The sequence below is a fragment of the Schistocerca gregaria genome, chromosome 2 (genome assembly GCF_023897955.1).
Source record: "Schistocerca gregaria isolate iqSchGreg1 chromosome 2, iqSchGreg1.2, whole genome shotgun sequence".
Lineage (NCBI taxonomy): Eukaryota > Metazoa > Arthropoda > Insecta > Orthoptera > Acrididae > Schistocerca > Schistocerca gregaria.
Window position 1 is genome coordinate 583,719,118 of NC_064921.1, and position 21,456 is coordinate 583,740,573.

Here is a 21,456-nt window from a genome sequence, read left to right on the forward strand (position 1 = left end):
AGATTTAGGTTTCCTGTAGTGTCCTTAATGTGATTAAGACTACTGCTAGAATTATTCCTTTGAAAAGGAAATAACAAACTCAAATCGCCATCTCTATCCAATCCATCTCTAATGGCGTCGCCATATTCTGGGTGTTACTACTTAATCTCCGTATCTTGTGATCAGTTCTTATCAAAAAGTGTGTGAGAAGTCCTTGTAGCACAAGTAAAAATATTAAGTGAAACAATTTTAACGGCTACAGAAAGAAATGAAATGAGAAGAGGCACAACAAAGCTAAGTACTCTAGAACTTGGAATTATTGATACTTTGAATCAGATAAAATTTGGTAATTTTGATGTTTATAATCTTTTGTTCATAAATGTAAATGTATTTGCATAACTGGACCTAATCTGCTATATTTTTCGATTTGTTTATGAAACTAAAACTCAGCTACACGTTTCCGGCGCTCTTCCAACGAATTGTATATCCATTATCATCGTTCAAACACATTTTAATAGTACTATTAGTCTCAAATTCTTATTCAGAAATTGTTTAAGTTTAATATTCGCTCTGAAATACCTGTGAATCGTTGCAAACATGACACCCTAAAATGCACTGTAAACTTAGTCTGAATCTGAAAATAGTGGGCGTGTTACTGAAGTTCTTTGAGCTGAAGGAACATATCACCCTGCTGGTTCAGAGCTGGTGAACCTCCTTTAAAAGAAATGTTCTAAAGCTTCGACAGCGTGAACTGAGGACATCGCATCAAAGCGTCATTGTTGTACAAAGCACTTCTGCACTGTTCAAACGGAGCAAGTAAAACCTCTGGTTGAAGTACAATATGTCTCATTGCTTACTACATCGGAAAGAGATATTTCACTGTCGGTCACTATTTGGAGAGAACATCTCATAGTCTACAGCAGAAACCGAACTGTTCAAGTAACACGAATGACTACGTTACAAGGCATAAAATTCAAGAGAAAAACACAACAGTTGGAATATTACATATGTTTTACTGTATTTAACAGTTGCTTCTGGCATTTTCTTGGCATTAACGTTAGTTTAATTAATTTTTTTGGGGTGGTGTGGGTGGAGGAGGGTCCGGGAATTACTCGTAAACAGTACCTTAAGCTTGTGGTCCTTCAAAATTACCTTTCATATTTCATGAATGAGTATGAACCAGCTACTGAAGTTATTCCAGCCTTCCATGTTCCTAAAGTCAAGTGTTCAGTGTTCCACTGTCTTAGAAAGCTTGCAGAACGAGAAGCTGGAAGTAAATATTGCTAAATATTGACCTATACTAAAATTGTGTCCCTCGAATTTAGTTGACTTAATGGAACAATTCAAAGAGATGCAAAAAAAAAAAAAAGGCTGCACGATTCATCACAGGTTTGTTAAGTCGCCGAGAGAGCATCGCAGAAATGACTGAAAAATTTCCACTGGCAAGAAAGACACTGTGCATTGCGGAGTACCGTACTCTCAAAGTTACGAGAGCAGTGTTCTAGTGGGAATCATTACTTACTCCAATAAAAATTTTGCACAATGACGGCAATAATTATATAGAGACATTCTTGCTTTTACGCGGACACACGCAGAGCGATTCTCACGAAGTGCACTTTATTTTAGCAGACTACAACGAGAGTGATGAAGCTTTTAAAAGTTTGTGTAGTGTCTGGATTTCAGCCTAAGGTTTTAGGTTGGAGATTTTAGTGTGTTGCAAGAGTGGTTTGCTCATCCTGTTTATTCCAGCCATCATCCAGCCACGGCAGCATAGATGCGTAATTTTGCTCTCTCTCTCTCTCTCTCTCTCTCTCTCTCTCTCTCTCTCTCTCTGTGTGTGTGTGTGTGTGTGTGTGTGTGTGTGCTTGCGTGCGTGTTTATATTTTAATTCTTGTCGAACTTTTTTTGTTCTACCACTATTAGTCTCCCTCATCTCATAAAACTTTTGTCTCAGCGCTAAATAGCTTGCTGTCGTGCACCCAAACCCACAAATTACCATCATCGTATAGTACTTTATATACCCTCTGCCACACGCCGGATGATTGTTGGAGAAGTTGGATAGGTAAGGATTAAGCTAGATAACAATGGCAGTTTTCATTGTTGGAATTCACCCTTATTTCAGTGAAAGATAGCATTAAATATGAGAGCTTATTTTTGATGGTTTAAATTATAATTAAAATTACTCAGTATATTGTTATACCCAATACCTTGGGATAAAAGCAGGTACTATGATAGGCACAAATGGGCAAAATTATATTTTCCGTCTTAGGTATGGGACTCTCCGGTCTCATGCAAATCATATTCAGTCCACCCTGCACAATCCTAATCCCTTCTCCTCGCACTTTAAATATTTTACTGAGCCATCTGACTCTCTTGTTGCTGAGCAGGTCTCTCTGTAAAGAAGACAAAGCGTTTCGTCCTCATTTTCAGAAGTGCTGTATGCCTCACACGTTTGAGACTGTTCTGACTCTTTTTCATGGTCTGAGCCCAGAGTTATTCAAAAGATTTTTTAACGTGCCAGGACGATCCCTCTGTTGCATTGAGTGATTGACACTCGTGTGCGATGGATCTTAAGCCATGTCGGACTTTCCTTCCCGTATAAAGCGCTTAATAGTCCCCTTTCGTACGAAAATATACCTATTGAGTAAGGCATAATCAATCAAGTTATTAGTGTCAAAATGGTTCAAGTGGCTCTGAGCACTATGAGACTCAACATATGAGATCATCAGTCCCTTAGAACTTAGAACTACTTAAACCTAACTAACCTAAGGACAATGCACACATCCATGCCCGAAGCAGGACTTGAACCTGCGACTGTAGCAGTCGCGCTGTTCCGGACTGAAGCGCCTAGAGCCGCTCGGCCACAGCGGCCGGCTATTAGTGTCAAAAATATTCTATAAAATCGGTGCAAAGTAGTTGTAAATTATATATGTAGTTAATAAGTTGCAGTTATTAAAACGTGAACAACAAGTAGCATACCGTTAAAAGCCTCTAATTCTTAAGTCACACATGTAAGTTATATGTAACGAAGCCATAGGGTAATATCTGCTAGCTCCGATTTTACCTCATTGTTTCTACCCAGTTTTACCCCAACTGTACCTTATCTTCAAGATTTCTTCTGCATAAGAAAGAAGATGAAGAATCGTTTAACATGGCATATGTTCATAAAGCCTTTTAAAAGTATTACTCATTGTAGTTCTAGTTTCAGCTTGTAATACGACGGTACAAGTTCCTTACTGAACACAAAATATCACAAAGTAAGATAAACGACCACTAAAATCCAACAAATTGTTTTGCTCAACAGCAACATGTCTCACGATCCAAAGTCTCAAGGCGGTACTGTTGCCAGCTGTTTTCATGGACTAACGGCCAAAAAGCAATCTTACCAATTACTAAAGAGAAATATGAAGGTTCCTGTTCCAGCATCATACCCCATTATACCCCAGCTTCCGCTATAGACGTAGGTGTAAAAGCAGCGTCCTATCATAAAATGGCGTAATGTTTACAAAAGATAATGTGAGAGGGTAACTAGGAAGAGATATTTTGCGGAAGCCGCACACTGAGCTGCTGCTGTGCAGATCTGTAAACACTGGACAGTGGATCCCTCCAGCTGTAGGACGCTCCGCAACGGCGGCGGGCGTGCAGACAGTGGAGTGCTAGAGTTGCCCCTGCGATGCGGCAGCCCGCAGAGCTGGGCTATCGAACCGCTGCGGTCCTGCAAGAGGGCTGCAGCTGCGCTACGCTGCGGCATTCGCTACTTCACCCCCCCCCCCCCCCTTCCGATTTTTCTCTGCTGATCGTCATGTCCAGACCCTACACCCGTCTTACTGACGAGTAATCGCACCCTGCGACTGCTGTTTTATTCGCCGTCCCTGTCCTCTTTCCTTGACTGCTTCATTTAACATAACTGCGGACATACGCTGACACTGAATAATTCGCCCCTTTAACCAATCTACTATTACAGAAATAAATGCAAAACCATGTCGTGGATGCATCTCACCTGTCAATAGGTAGGTGGCTTCGATAGCTGCTGTTACTGTTGTTGCTGCGGCCCTCTCTCCATGGACTGGTTTGATGCAGCTCTCCACTATAGTCTACTCTGTGAAAGCCTCTTCTTCTCCGTATGACCAACGCGAGCTATATCTATTTTAAATTTCTTACTATGGTGAAATCCACGTCTCTCTGTATAATCGCCTCCCCCCCCCCCCCACCCCCATACACACACAGTGCCCTCCATTACCAAATTAACAACTCTTCTAAGCTCTAAGACGTGTCTTACCAATCGTCCCCTTACTTCATCAAGTTGTGCCAAATTACTTTTATACCTTTTTCGATTAAGTTCCTCTTCACTAGTTATCCGATCTAATTTTTAGCATCCTCTTACAGCACCACTTTGCAAATGCTTATAGCCTTTTCTTGTCTGAACTGTTTATCGTCAATGTTTTCATTTCTGTAAAAGACTACACTCCAGATAAATACCTTCAGCCGTCCTGTCACACTTATATTCGATGATAAAAAATAGCTCTTTAGAAAAGAATTTCTTGCTATTAACAGTTAGACTTCTATATCTTCTCTGGTTCTCCTTCATCAATTACTTCGCTGATAAAATATCAAATTTAGCCTCCCCTTCCGTATAACAAAATTCCCTAAGGGGCTATTGATAGCAAAAGTTTTCATATTCTCATAACGATTACGCACATAGGCAAATGTTGTCTCAGCTCAGTTATCGTTTTATAAATCTCTTCGCCGGATTAATGCTGAAACTTTATCATAAATGAAAACTTTCATCTCTGCTGCTTTGTTGAAAATTTACTAATTTGCTGAATTACAACAAAGGCTACAGTTTCAGTCGTCGCTGTTCGTTTAGTAAACTCGTCACTCGCAGTAGTTATGTCTCCGAATATTGCTTATAGCCACTTCTTTCACTCTCTCACTCATTTTCTACTTCCTTGAAAACAAATTTCTGCTCATCCTGAGAAAGAGTTGGAAGTGAATTATCATTCTTTACTTAAAATCAGAGATTATCAGTATTTGTAATTGTTCACGCCCTATATTTTCCCGAGCTTTTTTCCACTGTACTGCCTGAAAGTTAGCATTTGGTGCTTCAGCAAAGAATAGTGCATAAAAGAAATGTATTTTGGACTTCCAACGGGCTAAGTCTCAGCAATATCATCTGATCACACGACAAGAGACAGCGCCATCTAGTCAAACATCAACACGAACATGTGAAGAAATAGACCAAACGAATAAATATTATAAAAATTCCATATGGTACAATTTTGAAAACTTTGACACTGAACATGGATTCAAACATTTAATGTCCAGAAAATATTGTGTTATCAAGAAGATCAAAAACAATCGATCAAAAACTGAGTGTTGAATACTGAAATGAAAAAATGGCTCTGAGCACTATGGGACTCAACTGCTGTGGTCATTAGTCCCCTAGAACTTAGAACTACTTAAACCTAACTAACCTAAGGACATCATACACATCCATGCCCGAGGCAGGATTCGAACCTGCGTCCTTAGCAGTCGCACACTGAAATGACAGATTGACAGAAGTCAGAAGTGAACAAGTACACAAAATTCAAAACAAAAAAGAGTGTCGTTTATAATGAATTCCAGTGCTCAGGCCGAAAGCGGTTTTGAATGGAGTAGTAGCTTTGGAATAGTAATAGCTTTGGAATAGTATGAAGAAGATGTATACCAGTAAGAAATGTCCGGTAACTGGAGAGAAGAACAGTGACCACAGTTTTTATAGGAAAACAGAGTAAACAATGTAGGAAGTTCTCGTCGAATTCTGTGAAGAAAATCAGCCGTTAAACATAGAACAGAAATTAGCACCCAGCCACAACAATGTAGATTTTTTTTCTGACTGACGCGAGGAATATGTAGCATTTATGAACAACTCGAAAAAAGTGGAATCTTTAGAAGGTAGTTTCACACCAGCTCTCAGCTTTGTTTAGTTTAACAGAGTCACAAATATGCGCACTGTAATGAGAGAGAATTGTGTACCACGCTATTTTATTCTGCGCTGATAACTTTATTCCACTCTAGCACGAAGCCAAAATGGCAAGGGGGATCAAAAGATTGGGGAAAACTCCTCGGATGATAAAGAGTAAGGAAGCTACAGAAACAAAAGTGTGAACAATATTTGTTGAATACCATTGTGAAATCATCTTACGGGACAATGGGTTGCTACCTGAGAGTTGCTTCACACTCTTCTAAAGTGCCAGTGGACGAGCGTATTATAACAGAGTGCGCTTAACACATTTTTCTAGCTTCTAGTGACATCGGTTTTCCAAACCGCGACCGCTATTTCTCCTTCAAATAGCTCCACCTTTGAACTCATTAGACAGCACGGCCAGATTCCACACGATATCAACGGAACTTTGAACGCTGGGATACTTTTGTTGTCCCTGTTTCTATTCAGTACAGCCAGTGTTGTATTATTGAGCCAATTAATAAGAATCTACATCGCTGCAACATCAGACTATCAATATTCTCTCATTTCATTTACTAACTTGAGATCTCTATTTTAATGGCATTCCACCGATTATTTGCGTAGAGAAACGCGATGCGCTACGATTTTTCGTAGTCACTAACGTCAGCAAAAGAATTAACGCTTAACTGCAATAAGATGCAATGCATACAGTTTCTGACACGGAACTCCTGTAAAAGCGAAATTTTATTGCTCGAAGGTGACCTAACAGTCAGTGAAATCGACCACTTTAAATTCCTGAGGTCGAAGGTAGATGAAAGGCTTTCTTAGAAGTAACACTATCAGTATCTTGCCGGCTGGTGTGGCCGAGCGGTTCTAGGCGCTTCAGTCCGGAACCCCGTGACCGCTACGGTCGCAGGTTCGAATCCTGCCTCGGGCATGGATGTGTGTGATGTCCTTAGGTTAGTTAGGTTTAAGTAGTTCTAAGTTCTCGGGGACTGATGACCACAGATGTTATGTCCCATAGTGCTCAGAGCCATTTGAACCATTTTATCTACTCTTGTACGAGAACTGTACGCTGCTGTCTTCAGTAATAAGAATGATTTCCTGGTCTCTGGCACTGAAGCTCGAAATACTTTTTACTTTATTTTCACTTTATGGTGTAACATGCTCTAAGATAAAAAAAGAAAAAAACCACAAACTACGAACAAATAATTCGAGTGTTACGGAAATGTGTAGATATGGCGTACACACAAATAAATGATTACAATTTCAGGAATATTTGGTGATTTATTTGAAAGAAAAAGCTTCACAAATTGAGGAAGTCAATAACGTATTGGTCCACTCTGACCCTAATGCAAGCGGTTATCAGGCTTTACATTAACTGATAGAATTGTTGGATAATTTCTTGAGGGATATCGTTCCAAATTCTGTCCGATTGGCGCCCTACTTCTTCAAAATCCCGAGCCGGTTAGAGGGCCCTGCCACTGATGCTCCACACATTCTCAACCGGGGAGAGATCCGGCGGCCTTCCTAACCAAGGTAGGGATTGGAAAGCACGGAGACTAGCAGCATGAACTCTCGTCGTGTTCGTGTGGGAATTATCTTGTTGAAATGTAAGCTCTGGATGGCTTGCCATGGAGGGGAACAAAACGGGGAGGAGAATAGCCTTGAAGTACCGCTGTGTGGTAACGGTATCGCGGATGACAACCAAAGGAGTGCTGCTACGAAATGAAATGGCACCACAGACCGTCAGTCCTGGTTGACAGGCCCTATGGCAGGCCACAGTCAAGTTGGTATCCCACTGCTGGCCGGATCGTCTTCAGACACGTGTTCGCAGGTCAGCGGGGCTTGGTTCGAAGCGGGACACACTACTGAAGACAATTCAACTTCAGCCAATGAGATTCCAGGACGAATGTGTCCGACACCACTGAAAACTAGCTTTTTGGTGTACAGAGGTCAATCGTAGCCAGAGTAAGGGGCGCCATGAGTTCTGCTGCCTCTCTGTGAGCCGGGACGTTCGAACCATGGACCGAAGGATAATTCCGTGGTGTGTTTATTCCGTATTTTGGGGCAACTCTGTGCCTAAAACATGAGCTCGGACCGAACTCTGGCATCAGTTCGAGAACATAGACAAGGCCGTTGTTCAGGTGTTTCTGACTTCCAATCATGCGGTGCCTGCACATGTTGTTCATCGTGGGACTTGTTGTAGACAATATTGACTCATTCAGAAGAAACTGCAAGATTCATTCGGTGAACACCAGACGGAAAAACGATAGACTGTATGACAACACTTCCTGAAACATTGTACGTGCAGAAACTTGCGCACTATTCAGCAGTTTTTGTATTCAACAGTCTTGCAGCTGAACTGAAGCAATTGAGTGATAAACCCGAAGTATTCAAACGCGAGTTGAAAGTGGTAATTGGGCCCCGCTTCTTCTATTTTTTTACTTGAGTTCCTTGCAGTAGTTGAGAAGGTTTTGGGGAAATGTGTAATTTATTCGTGTACTCCCTTTGTGTTTTCTTAATTCTTTAATTGTTTCTTTATAAACTTTCTATTAGCATTCTGCAAACTATTTCAGAGAGAGTGTTATATCTTGAGGATAATGTACCAAGGAAGAGGTGATGTTTCAATTTAGAGGCCGATTTTATAATCACAGTAAGGAAAATGCACTAGAGACTGCGAAAAGCTCTTTCCAGCAGCGTTTAATGTCTTTGTTATTAGGGTCATTACGTTGTGTTTTGTGCAACGTTTGTTATGACTAAGAGTTCTACACATGTAAGTACTGTGGAGTACATCCAAGCAATTCTGAGGATATTATTCATTCTTCAGCTACAGATGTTTAAGGAAAGAAAAGTGTCCATATTTTTAAAACTATATATGTTGTGTACAACTTCGTACAGAACGATAAGGAAATGATTGGCGAATAAGTTAACGCAGTAAACAGAAGAGCTATTTAACTTGTATTTCTCCAAGTTCACGAAGACTCATTACAAACAGTGCAGCAATAATTAAGTCCAGCTATTACAATAACAACAAGGATGAGGACCTCTACTGTAAAGCACTAACGATGGTGTCGGAGGCGCAACTCTGCTTAGCGTCACGTAGCTATGTGGCTCCAAGTGCGAGTCGGCTATCTGGCTGCCGCCAGCTGTCCGACATCAAGGCGGCAGGTGGCACTCGTGGTACAGAGCGGCTGCAGGCGGAGCTAAGCGAGTGTACAGCATTGGGTCCGCGGATCCCGTCAACCGCTGTTGTCGGTTGTGCAACATCTTGCACTTTGTAACAGAAGGTCTCTCTTTACCATGAAACACGTAATATTTGCAAATGAACTGAGTTTGTTTAATGTCTTAACGATTTTCTCCCTCTCGAAAATAGAAAATTTTGTTAGTTGCCAATAGCTTTTATTTCAAAATATTTTAACAAGTAGGTAACTGGTTTTTGATAATACGTCTTCATAATCTGGATTCACTTACTGATTACTGGTGTTAAGGAGAGTAAAAATGAACACACAGAATATTAAATACATATAGGACAAGATTTCCTCGATTGCAACACTTTTAAATTTCAATAGAGTATTCGTTCCAGGTCCATGACCATCTTGTACATTGGAAGAGTTTTGCACATATGGAAAAAACCTTACTTTTCCTGAGCAATTTTGAAAATGTGACTTCTTATAAATCGTGACAACGGCTTTCAGCTGGATAAAAATTGGAATCCTGTTATTAAAATTATACAATCACAGCGGAATCGACAGCGTCATTCGATACTCAATGACTAGATGGTCTTTTATTTTCACCACCGAGGGCAGCTCGTACAACTCGGCTATGCCGCGCATGTCAGCACCTGACGCATGCACTGTAGGATGCCAGTACATTCCGCATGCGCGAGATTCGGCATAAATACCGCGACTGCATCTGGGCTCTTCGTCCTCCATTATCTCCTTTCCCCCTCCCCCCTTCACTTTTCCTCTCCTTCCCCCCACCCCTTTTTTCCCGTCATCTGTCCAATTTCCCCCCACCTGCTCTCGGCTGTGGTATATTTGTGCCAACTTTTTAGTGCAGTGTTTAAGTGAGTGTTCAGTGTTGTGCGTCTTTCCACAGTGTTGCGGACAGAAATCATGCTGTCACTGGGTGTGCATTTCATATCTCTTGCGAACAGAAACCAGACTGTCGCCGTGTTTTTTAATTGTCTGTCTATTATTTTTCTGTTTCCTGTGTATTTTATTCGCATCATCAACCCTGTGTTTTATGTTTTAAGTTGCAGAATTTTCTGCCATTTTACCTTTAAGTCATCGATTTTATCGCCAACTGTCATTTTTTATTATGTTCATCTTTTTAAAACAAATTCTGTAGGCTGAAGAGCGGCGTAATAAGCTGCTGCCAGCCCGCCCCCTTCAGGGGGAATCGAAACTCAATAAAGGAAAAAAACTGGGCTCTTCAGTAGTTGTGTACTCACCTGATGATGACCGGACGTCTCTGGGCCGAAATATCGTGGCAGAATGTCGACAGGATCCGGCTGCATACCCGGAAATTATTAGAGGAAAAACATTTTTTTAATTTCAGTTGAAAGGTGCTGCACACGAAGTGAGTGTTATCATATCAAAATAAAGTAAGGAAATATATAAAATTCTTATTACTGGCGAAAGTCTGAAAAGTGTTACAAAGCACAACACACTCTGCCGTCGGCCGCTGTGGCCGAGCGGTTCTAGGCGCCTCAGTCCGGAACCGCGCTGCTGCTACGGTCGCAGGTTCGAATCCTGCCTGGGGCATGGATGTGTGTGATGTTCTTAGGTTAGTTAGGTTTAAGTAGTTCTAAGTCTAGGGGATTGATGACCTCAGATTGTAAATCCCATAGAGCTTAGAGCCATTTGAACCACTTTGAACAAATAAAATAAATAAAAATGAAAATAGCGTAGTTACTGGACCACCATGTCGACTGTTCTAGACGCCTGTAGAGTCTTTTAAAGCCACCACGCCTTGCTACTCACTGCAGACCTAAACACATAGGCGTGGCTGGGAAGAGACGTGTGTAAGTAGGCTGTTTAAGTTTTTTTATTGGTAACGCCGCCGCCACGTAGCGCTCTGTATGAAAATCCCTGGCTGTGCCGTGTGCAGCCTGTGGCTGGTTAGCATTGTTGTAATACTCGCCATTGTAGTGTTGGGCAGCGGCAGCTGGATGCTAACAGCGCGTAGCGTTGCGCAGTTGGAGGTGAGCCGCCAGCAGTGGTGGACGTGGGGAGAGAGATGGCGGAGTTTTGAAATTTGTAAGAATTGGTATCATGAACTGCTATATATATTATGACTAGTGAGGTAAATACATTGTTTGTTCTCTATTAAAATCTTTCATTTGCTAACTATGCCTGTCAGTAGTTAGTGCCTTCAGTAGTTTGAATATTTTATTTAGCTGGCAGTAGTGGCGCTCGGTGTATTGCAGTAGCTTGAGTAACGAAGATTTTTGTGAGGTAAGTGATTTGTGAAACGTATAGGTTAATGCTAGTCGGGGCCATTCTTTCGTAGGGATTTTTGGAAGTCAGATTGCGTTGCGCTAAAGATATTGTGTGTCAGTTTAAGCACAGTCGTGTATAATTGTTCAAAGAGGACGTTTCACATAGACCAGTCTTGTATAATTATTCTAAGGGGACGTTTCACGTGGAACACGGGAGGCGCTCTTTGTTGGGTGCGGACAGTGCTGTGAACGGGTGCCTCCTGTTTGTGTTGCAGCAGGCGCGCAACAACCGCTCGGCGGGGCCGCCGCCGCCGCCGCCGCCACCGCCCGCCACAGAGCCGCCGCCGCTCGACCCGGACTACGAGGTCATCGAGTTCCCGCAGCAGCAGTACTCCAACACGGCGGCCGCCAAGCCGACAGGTAGCACCGACGCCGGCTCCCGTGGGGCGGGTTTGCTTCACGGAGCGCACAACTGTTCGCTTTTTCTTTCTTTTCTTTCTTCATAATAAGTAGAGTAGAGTAGCACTTAGCGGGGCTGGCTGGCCCGACGCAGAGACGGTCGTATGACATAACGTGTGCAGCAAATTGTTCAGTGGCAACGTGCCCGTTTAGAGCGCTCATATTTGTCCCAGTAACAGGGATTTCTCTCAGTATATAAGGAAGATTCTCGCCTATATGCAGCAATAATTAAAGTAATAATGTTCCAATCTTGAGACACATACACCAAGATGATTAAAAATCGTTGGACAGTGATATTCACATACGCAGGTGGCGGTAGTAATGATTACACGAGGTATAAAAGGCATTGGCAGAGCTGTTAATTGTAGGCAGGTGATTCACGCGAAAAGGTTTCCGACGTGATTATGGCCGCATAATGGGAATTAACGGACTTTGAACGCGAAATGGTAGTTGGAGCTAGATGCAGGGGACATTTCATGTCGGAAATCGTTACGAAATTCAATATTCTGAGATCCACAGTGGCAAGTGTGTGTCGCGAATACAAAATTTCAGACATTGCCTCTCAGCACGGAAACCCTGTGGCGGACTGCCTTCAATCCACGACCGATAGCAGCGGAGTTTGCGTAGAGTCGTCTGTCCTAACAGACAAGCAACAAAAGCGCGAAATGACCGCAGAAGCCGGCCGCGGTGGTCTCTAGGCGCTCAGTCCGGAGCCGCAAGACTGCTACGGTCGCAGGTTCGAATCCTGCCTCGGGCATGGATATGTATGATGTTTTTTTTTAATTTTTTGTCATCAGTCTACTGACTGGTTTGATGCGGCCCGCCACGAATTCCTTTCCTGTGCTAACCTCTTCATCTCAGAGTAGCACTTGCAACCTACGTCCTCAATTATTTGCTTGACGTATTCCAATCTCTGTCTTCCTCTACAGTTTTTGCCCTCTACAGCTCCCTCTAGTACCATGGAAGTCATTCCCTCATGTCTTATCAGATGTCCTATCATCCTGTCCCTTCTCCTTATCAGTGTTTTCCACATATTCCTTTCCTCTCCGATTCTGCGTAGAACCTCCTCATTCCTTACCTTATCAGTCCACCTAATTTTCAACATTCGTCTATAGCACCACATCTCAAATGCTTCGATTCTCTTCTGTTCCGGTATTCCCACAGTCCATGTTTCACTACCATACAATGCTGTACTCCAGACGTACATCCTCAGAAATTTCTTCCTCAAATTAAGGCCGGTATTTGATATTAGTAGACTTCTCTTGGCCAGAAATGCCTTTTTTGCCATAGCGAGTCTGCTTTTGATGTCCTCCTTGCTCCATCCGTCATTGGTTATTTTACTGCCTAGGTAGCAGAATTCCTTAACTTCATTGACTTCGTGACCATCAATCCTGATGTTAAGTTTCTCGCTGTTCTCATTTCTACTACTTCTCATTACCTTCGTCTTTCTCCGATTTACCCTCAAACCATACTGTGTACACATTAGACTGTTCATTCCGTTCAGCAGATCATTTAATTCTTCTTCACTCTCACTCAGGATAGCAATGTCATCAGCGAATCGTATCATTGATATCCTTTTACCTTGTATTTTAATTCCACTCCTGAACATTTCTTTTATTTCCATCATTGCTTCCTCGATGTACAGATTGAAGAGTAGGGGCGAAAGGCTACAGCCTTGTCTTACGCCCTTCTTAATACGAGCACTTCGTTCTTGATCGTCCACTCTTATTATTCCCTCTTGGTTGTTGTGCATATTGTATATGACCCGTCTCTCCCTATAGCTTACCCCTACTTTTTTCAGAATCTTGAACAGCTTGCACCATTTTATATTGTCGAACGCTTTTTCCAGGTCGACAAATCCTATGAACGTGTCCTTAGGTTAGATAAGTTTTAAGTAGTTCTAAGTTCTAGGGAACTGATGACCACAGATGTCAAGTCCCATAGTGCTCAGAGCCATTTGAACCATTTTTTTGACCGCAGAAAACAATGTGGGACGTATGACGAACGTATCCATTAGAACAGTGCTGTGAAAGTTGGCGTTAGTGGGTTATGGCACCAAACGGCCGACATGAGTGTTTTTGCTAAAAGCATGACATTGCATGCATTACCTCTCCTAGGTTTGTGATCATATCGCTTGGACCGTAGACGACTGTAAAACCGTGACCTGGTCAGTTGAGCCCCGATTTCATTTTCTAAGAACTGATGGTAGGGTTCGAGTATGGCGTAGACCCCACGAAGCCATGGACTCAAGTTGTCAACATGACATCGTGCAAGCTGGTGGTGACTCCATAACAGTGCAGGTTGTATTTACATGGAATGAACTGGGTCCTCTTGTACAACTAAATCGATCATTGACTGGAAATCTTTATGTTCGGCCACTTGGAGACCATTTACAGGCATTCATGGGTTTCATGGGCAACAATTGATCGCTGATTTGAAGAACATTCTGGACAATTGAAGCAAATGATTTGCACACCTAGTTCGCTCGACATGAATCCCATTGAACATTTTTGGGTCAAAATCTAGAGGTCAGGTCGTGCACAAAATCCTGCAGTGGCAGCACTCTCGGAATTGTGGACGGCTGTAGCTCAATATGTCTGCAGGAGACTTCTTAACGACTTGTTGAGTCCATGCGACGTCGACTTACTGAACTACACCGGGCAAAAGGAGATCCGACACGATATTAGGAGATATCCCGTGACTTTTGTCACCTCAATGTATGCTATAACAAAAAGTTACCTTAAGGTTATTTTCCTGCCTGGAGCGTGGTCGCACTTGCGGTGATTCCCCGTCTTCCAGCCTTTGATATAAAAAAGCCAACCGCACTCTTGATCAGCCAAGTGCAGGTAGCATTCAGAAAGCCCTTCCAGGGAAATATAACACTGGAGCTAGAATGAATTTTCACTCTGTAGTAGAGTGTAGGCTGATGTTAAACTGCCTGGCAAACGTAAACTGTGTGCTGGACCAAGACTCGAACTCGAGACATTTGACTTTCGTGAGCAAGTGGTGTACCAACTGCACACAGTACTCAGAAGTTTCGTATCAGCACACACTCCGGTGCAGTGTGAAACTTTCATGTCTATAGCTAAGCCATGTATCCGCAGCATACTTTATTCTGGGAGAACTTCTGTGAATTATGGAAGGTACAACTTATTCATAGCTAACACTTGGTTCAAGAACCATAAAAAAAGGCTGTATACATGGAAGAAGCCTGGAGATACTAAAAGGTTTCAGATAGATTATATAATGGTAAGACAGAGATTTAGGAACCAGGTTTTAAATTGTAAGACATTTCCAGGGGCAGATGTGGACTCTGACCACAATCTATTGGTTATGGCCTGTATATTAAAACTGAAGAAACTGCAAAAAGGTGGGAATTTAAGGAGATGGGACCTGGATAAACTAAAAGAACCAGAGGTTGTACAGAGTTTCAGGGAGAGCATAAGGGATCAATTGACAGGAATGGGGGAAATAAATACGGTAGAAGAAGAATGGGTAGCTTAGAGGGACGAAGTAGTGAAGGCAGCAGGGGATCAAGTAGGTAAAAAGATGAAGGCTAGTAGAAATCCTTGGGTAACAGAAGAAATATTGAATTTAATTGATGAAAGGAGAAAATATAAAAATGCAGTAAATGAGCAGGCAAAAAGGAATACAGACGTCTCAAAAATGAGATCGACAGGAAGTGCAAAATGGCTAAGCAGGGATGGCTAGAGGACAAATGTAAGGATATAGAGGATGTCACTAGGGGTAAGATAGATACTGCCTACAGGAAAATTAAAGACACCTTTGGAGATAAGAGAACCATTTGTATGAACATCAAGAGCTCAGATGGATACCCAGTTCTAAGCAAAGAAGAGAAGCAGAAAGGTGGAAGGAGTATATAGAGGGCCTATACAAGGGCGATGTACTTGAGGACAATATTATGGAAATGGAAGAGGATGTAAATGAAGATGAAATGGGAGATACGATACTGCATGAAGAGTTTGACAGAGCACTGAAAGACCTGAGTCGAAACAAGGCCCCCGGAGTAGACAACATTCCATTGGAACTACTGACGGCCTTGGAAGAGCCAGTACTGACAAAACTCTACCATCTGGTGAGCAAGATGTATTCGAATTCTTTACAGACGAAGGGGAAAACTAGTAGAAGCCGCCCTCGGGGAAAATCAGTTTGGATTCCGTAGAAATGTTGGAACACGTGAGGCAATACTGTCCCTACGACTTATCTTAGAAGCTAGATTAAGGAAGGGCAAACCTACGTTTCTAGCATTTGTAGACTTAGAGAAAGCTTTTGACAATGTTGATTGGAATACTCTCTTTCAAATTCTGAAGGTAGCAGGGGAATAATACAGGGAGCGAAAGGCTGTTTACAATTTGTACAGAAACCAGATGGCAGTTATAAGAGTCGAGGGACATGAAAGGAAAGCAGTGGTTGGAAAAGGAGTGAGACAGGGTTGTAGCCTCTCCCCGATGTTATTCAATCTGTATATTGAGCAAGCAGTGAAGGAAACAAAAGAAAAATTCGGAGCATGTATTAAAATCCATGGAGAAGAAATAGAAATGTTGAGGTTCGCCGATGACATCGTAATTCTGTCAGAGACAGCAAAGGACTTGGAAGAGCAGTTGAACGGAATGGATAGTGTCTTGAAAGGAGGATGTGAGATGAACATCAACAAAGGCAAAACGAGGATAATGGAATGTAGTCGAATTAAGTTGGGTGATGCTGAGGGAATTAGATTAGGAAATGAGACAATTAAAGTAGTAAAGGAGTTTTGCTATTTGGGGAGCAAAATAACTGATGATGGTCGAAGTAGAGAGGATATAAAATGTAGACTGGCAATGGCAAGAAAAGCGTTTCTGAAGAAGATAAATTTGTTAAATCGAGTATAGATTTAAGTGTCAGGAAGCCATTTCTAAAAGTATTTGTATGGAGTGTAGCCATGTATGGAAGTGAAACATGGACGATAACTAGTTTGGACAAGAAGAGAATAGAAGCTTTCGAAATGTGGTGCTACAGAAGAATGCTGAAGATTAGATGAGTAGATCACATAACTAATGAGGAAGTACTAAATAGGATTGGAGAGAAGAGAAGTTTGTGGCACAACTTGACCAGAAGTAGGGATCGGTTGGTAGGACATGTTCTGAGGCATCAAGGGATCACCAGTTTAGTATTAGAGGGCAGCGTGGAGAGTAAAAATCGTAGAGGGAGACCAAGAGATGACTACACTAAGCAGATTCAGAAGGATGTAGGTTGCAGTAGGTACTGGGAGATGAAGAAGCTTGCACAAGATGGAGTAGCATGGAGAGCATCAAACCAGTCTCAGGATTGAAGACCACAACAACAACAAGTTATGAGGTACTGGTGGAAGTAAAGCTGTGAGGACGGGTCGTGAGTCGTGCTTGGGCAGCTACGTCAGTAGAGTATTTGCCCGCGAAAAGCAAAGGTCCGAGTTCCAGTCCTGGTCCGCCATATAGTTTTAATATGCCAGGAAGTTTCAGCACTGGAGCTATCACACGAAAACATGGGGATCTCCCTGCAGGGAAGCAGCCTAGCAATCAACGAGACGTGCTTTGGAGTCGTCGCACGAGCCAAGATTTTCATCACCATTATTTCGCCCGAAACGAAAGAGAGGAGGTAGCCCAAGGTTCCCGATCACCAGACGTTACGCCAGAGTCCTGGGTTCTATTACCTAAGAAATCTTCGAGCCACTCACATATTTGGGAATCTGTATCTTCAATAACCGTCTGAAGTAGGGCATTGTGTCAAACGCTTTCCCGAAGTCTTGGAATGTGGAATCTGACCTTCACGCATAGTTCGCACTATACCATGTGAGAAAGCGGCAATCTATGTGTGCACGAACGATACTTTCTAAAACCGTGCTGAATCGTGAGCGTAAGCCTCCTCACCTCACGAAGATTTCGTATATTCGAGCTGAGAATATGTTCAAGAATTCTGCAGCAAACCGATATCAAGGATATTTGTCTGTAATTTTACTGGTATGTTCTCTTACCCTTCTTACATACAGGAGTCACTTGCGGTTTCTTCCATGTCGCTTAAGACTTTGCGTTAGGCGAGATATTCGCGATAAATAACAAGGAGGAGAGAATGCCGTAGAGCACTCTTTGTAAAACCGAATCGTGATCCCATCCGGAACTGGCTCTTTCAGTTGCCTCTCTACTCCAGGAATATCTATTACTATGTCCTCTCTACAGGATGTGCGATGGTCAAACGTCGATCAAGCCTGAGCTCGCTGTTGGTCCTCTGCAAGATCTGCGTTGGAAGCGGCTGGATGCTATTTCGATCGGCGCCGCGTGTTTATTCCCGGGAATGCCCGACAGCTGCTGGCGTTCACTCGCATCGGACGCCCACGATTCGCGCATGCTGGAGCCAGCCGAACAGAGGGGAACGGAAAGACGCAAATCCCGATCGGCGTCTGGCGCAAGCAGCGTCTGCGTCACTTATCCCGTGTGCGCTACGCGACGTTCTTTTGTTTGTCTCTATTATGTGTAACTGTGTGGTGATGAGGTGGAACGGGAGTGGGAGGCGGAGGGACGGCGTCCTGTTGTGTCCTGGTTGGTTTGATGCCTACCGACAAGATTTCTTTTCCTGTAGTAACCATTCCAGAGTAGATTGGTTGGTTTGTTTGGAGAAGGAGACCAGACAGCGAGGTCATCGGATTAGGGAAGGACGGGGAAGGAAGTCGGCCGTGTCCTTTGAAAGGAACCACACCGGCATTTGCCTGGAGCGATTTAGAGAACTCACGGAAAACCTAAATCAGGATGGCCGGACGCGGGATTGAACCGTCGTCCAGAGTAGAAGCTACGCGCAATGTCTAAACCTGTATACAGTGACGGGGGAAAATTGCAATACAAAGAAGAAGTTGTAAGACATAAACAAAAAGATCGTAACACCAAGAAGAAGTTGTGCGATGTAACCGAAAGTTTTATGATGTTTATTCAAATTTCACGCCAGTCGCTTAGGGTAGCGCTTGTAGCGCCACTATGAGGGTGCAAATCAGATTTGCTTCAAATACAAGATTTAACAGTCGTGAATGTCAGTTACCTTTGAGATTGGACGTGGTGATTTCATGTGTCCTGCTACGAAATTGCGCTCCTCGTTGTCGGGCCGTATGACGGGCAGCAGTCAGGTTTGTGGCCCACCACTGTCCGGGGCTTTTGCAGACACGTCTTCGGTCTGGAATCGCGATGACTGGAGTAGTAGAATTGTCTTCATTGTTGAATTCCGCTTCGAACTGAGCCCCAATGACCAACGGAGACGTGTGTGGAGACACCCCAGACGGCGGTGGCGTTCCAGCCAAGTTGTCAGTGCGACAACCAGGAGTGACAGCCTGGGGTGTAATTTCATATCATAGCAGGATTCCTTTGGTTCTATCCGCGGCATCCTTCGTAGCAAGCAATCCTGGGCTTAAATTTCAACAAGATCACTCCCGCCCGCACACGGCGAGAGTTTCTACTGCTTGGTTTCGTGCTCGCCAGACCCTGCCTCGGCCAGCAAGACCACCGGATCTCTCCCCAGTTCAGAACGTTTGGAACATCAAGGGCAGGGACGTCTAACCTGTTGGAGATTTCGACGATCTAACGCGCCAATTGGACAGAACGTAGCACGATATTACTAAGGAGGACATCCGACAACTCTATCAATCAATGCCAAGCCGAATAACTGCTTGCGCAAGAGTCAAAGGTGTTCCAGCGTGTTATTGGCTTACTCAATTTGTGAAGGTAATTCTCTTGAATGAATATCCTATAGGTCAACAAACCCAAAGAAAGTCTTTGATTTTTCTTATGCCTTGTTCCCATAATTAAACTGCTGTTCGGGTTCTTTTACGCTGGAAATACAAGAAAATGTCCTAATCGTTGCAATGGGGTTCCGTTCAAGGACTTCTGCGAAAAAGTAACTAGTATAGAGTACTGAATACGTCTGTGTCCTCGGGTCCTTTAGAACTGCTGCAGCGGAGGCTTTTCGCATTGTGCTCAGAACATGTTCACTGCATCTTCAAGGATGGAAGACAGTGGCTATGTAATTGCTTACTGTTACCAATCCCAGGCCACAAACGAACACCTCCTTTCACCACATGTGTTTCTTCGGCTTTTCGAAATGCCTAGCAATTGACTCTTCCTGCCCGAAATTACTATATCTTTGTCTATAGCATAATCATTGCAACCTAAAATGTAGTAAATTATTACCTTTTTAGAGTTGTAAATAACAGCGTATTGCCTTAGGACATTATAGTGGCTAAGATTTCTGGTACTCTTGAACTGTTCAAAAAATGGTTCAAATGGCTCTGAGCACTATGCGACTTAACTTCTGAGGTCATCAGTCGCCTAGAACTTAGAACTTATTAAACCTAACTAACCTAAGGACATCACACACAGCCATGACCGAGGCAGGATTCGAACCTGCGACAGTAGTGGTCGCTCGGTTCCAGACTGTAGCGCCTAGAACCGCACGGCCACTCCGGCCGGCCTTGATCTGTTATACAGCGTTGTCAAATGTTTCCGAACACGCATCTCTTGTTTCAAGCGCTTGTCGTAGATCCTGACTGAGTAACACTATGACTAGAAATTCACATCTGTGAAGATATCTTTTCGATTTTACGGTGACCAATACGTAATACGTTATACTCTACTGTTTCGTGTATGCTGAAGATGAAGGAACGTTGTAAATTTGCTTACACTCGCAGTTATAACATTTGTTACCATTTGACTATTTTTGTGACATGCCCAGTTCTAAGCAACAAATAAGACGCATTGTACTCGCTCGCCTAATGGCACACATCTGATGTCTCTTCCTTTGATGGTCCTTACCTTCTAACACTATCACGAGAGCAGTTAGCAGCGGGTATTGTTACCACATTTGCTTACTTGGCTGCAAATGTAGTAATACTTCAAGTCACAGGTCAAATGGGATTTCAGAACGCTCAGGACGACTGTGATACACAAAATCTTCGTCAACAAGATTAAAAGTTGTCTTATGACAGAGATGTTGCTAGAAATCTCTGTATTATCTTGATGTAACGAATAATTTGTCTTATACATCATTTTAAAGTTATTACGTAGTATATGCTCTGTTCAGATGGATGTGCTGTAGTATTGTACCGCTGCAAAATCCATTGACTAGGATTACTTGGTACCAACGGAAATGATTAGGTGAAAAATTGAAATATTCCTCGAACAGTAATGGTATATTGGTGATAAAATTGTTTGAAAGAGGCGCCGTCATAGGAATATCAGAAGAATAGCTCAATGAGTTAACTATGAGAGAGCTCTGTGCAAGATAGTTTCCCTACTCGTTGAATCCTGGTAGAGGGAAATGTTAAAAGAAACTTCTCGGCAGCCTCTGGATCTTAATCAACAGAATAAATTTGGTTTTGTGTACCGCTTTTCGTGTTGCGGATGACTGGAAGACACGCCACTTCACGCTAGAATATAAACAGCAGTCAGAGTAGAAAGGAAACCACAAACAAGAGTGCTGTACAAGGCACTACTGCAGTGTGTGGAGGCCTTGCCTAGTGGATTAGCGAAATAGGCCGACGTAATTTGAAAGCCGCTGATGCAATTGTAAAATAAAGGCGATATCCACTTCATTTGGTGTAAAGGTTGGTTAGTGT

At 42.9% G+C, this 21,456-nt stretch overlaps 1 protein-coding gene across 10 annotated transcripts in view; it reads left to right on the forward strand.

Moving 5' to 3' along the window:
- LOC126333709 (E3 ubiquitin-protein ligase lubel) overlaps positions 1-21,456 on the forward strand; it is a 460,123-nt gene that overhangs the window by 165,146 nt on the left and 273,521 nt on the right. For all 10 annotated transcript variants that reach the window (XM_049996758.1, XM_049996757.1, XM_049996764.1 and 7 more), the window contains exon 3: positions 11,645-11,789. In XM_049996758.1, coding sequence (XP_049852715.1) covers positions 11,645-11,789 — 145 coding nt within the window. The remainder of the gene's footprint in view (positions 1-11,644; positions 11,790-21,456) is intronic.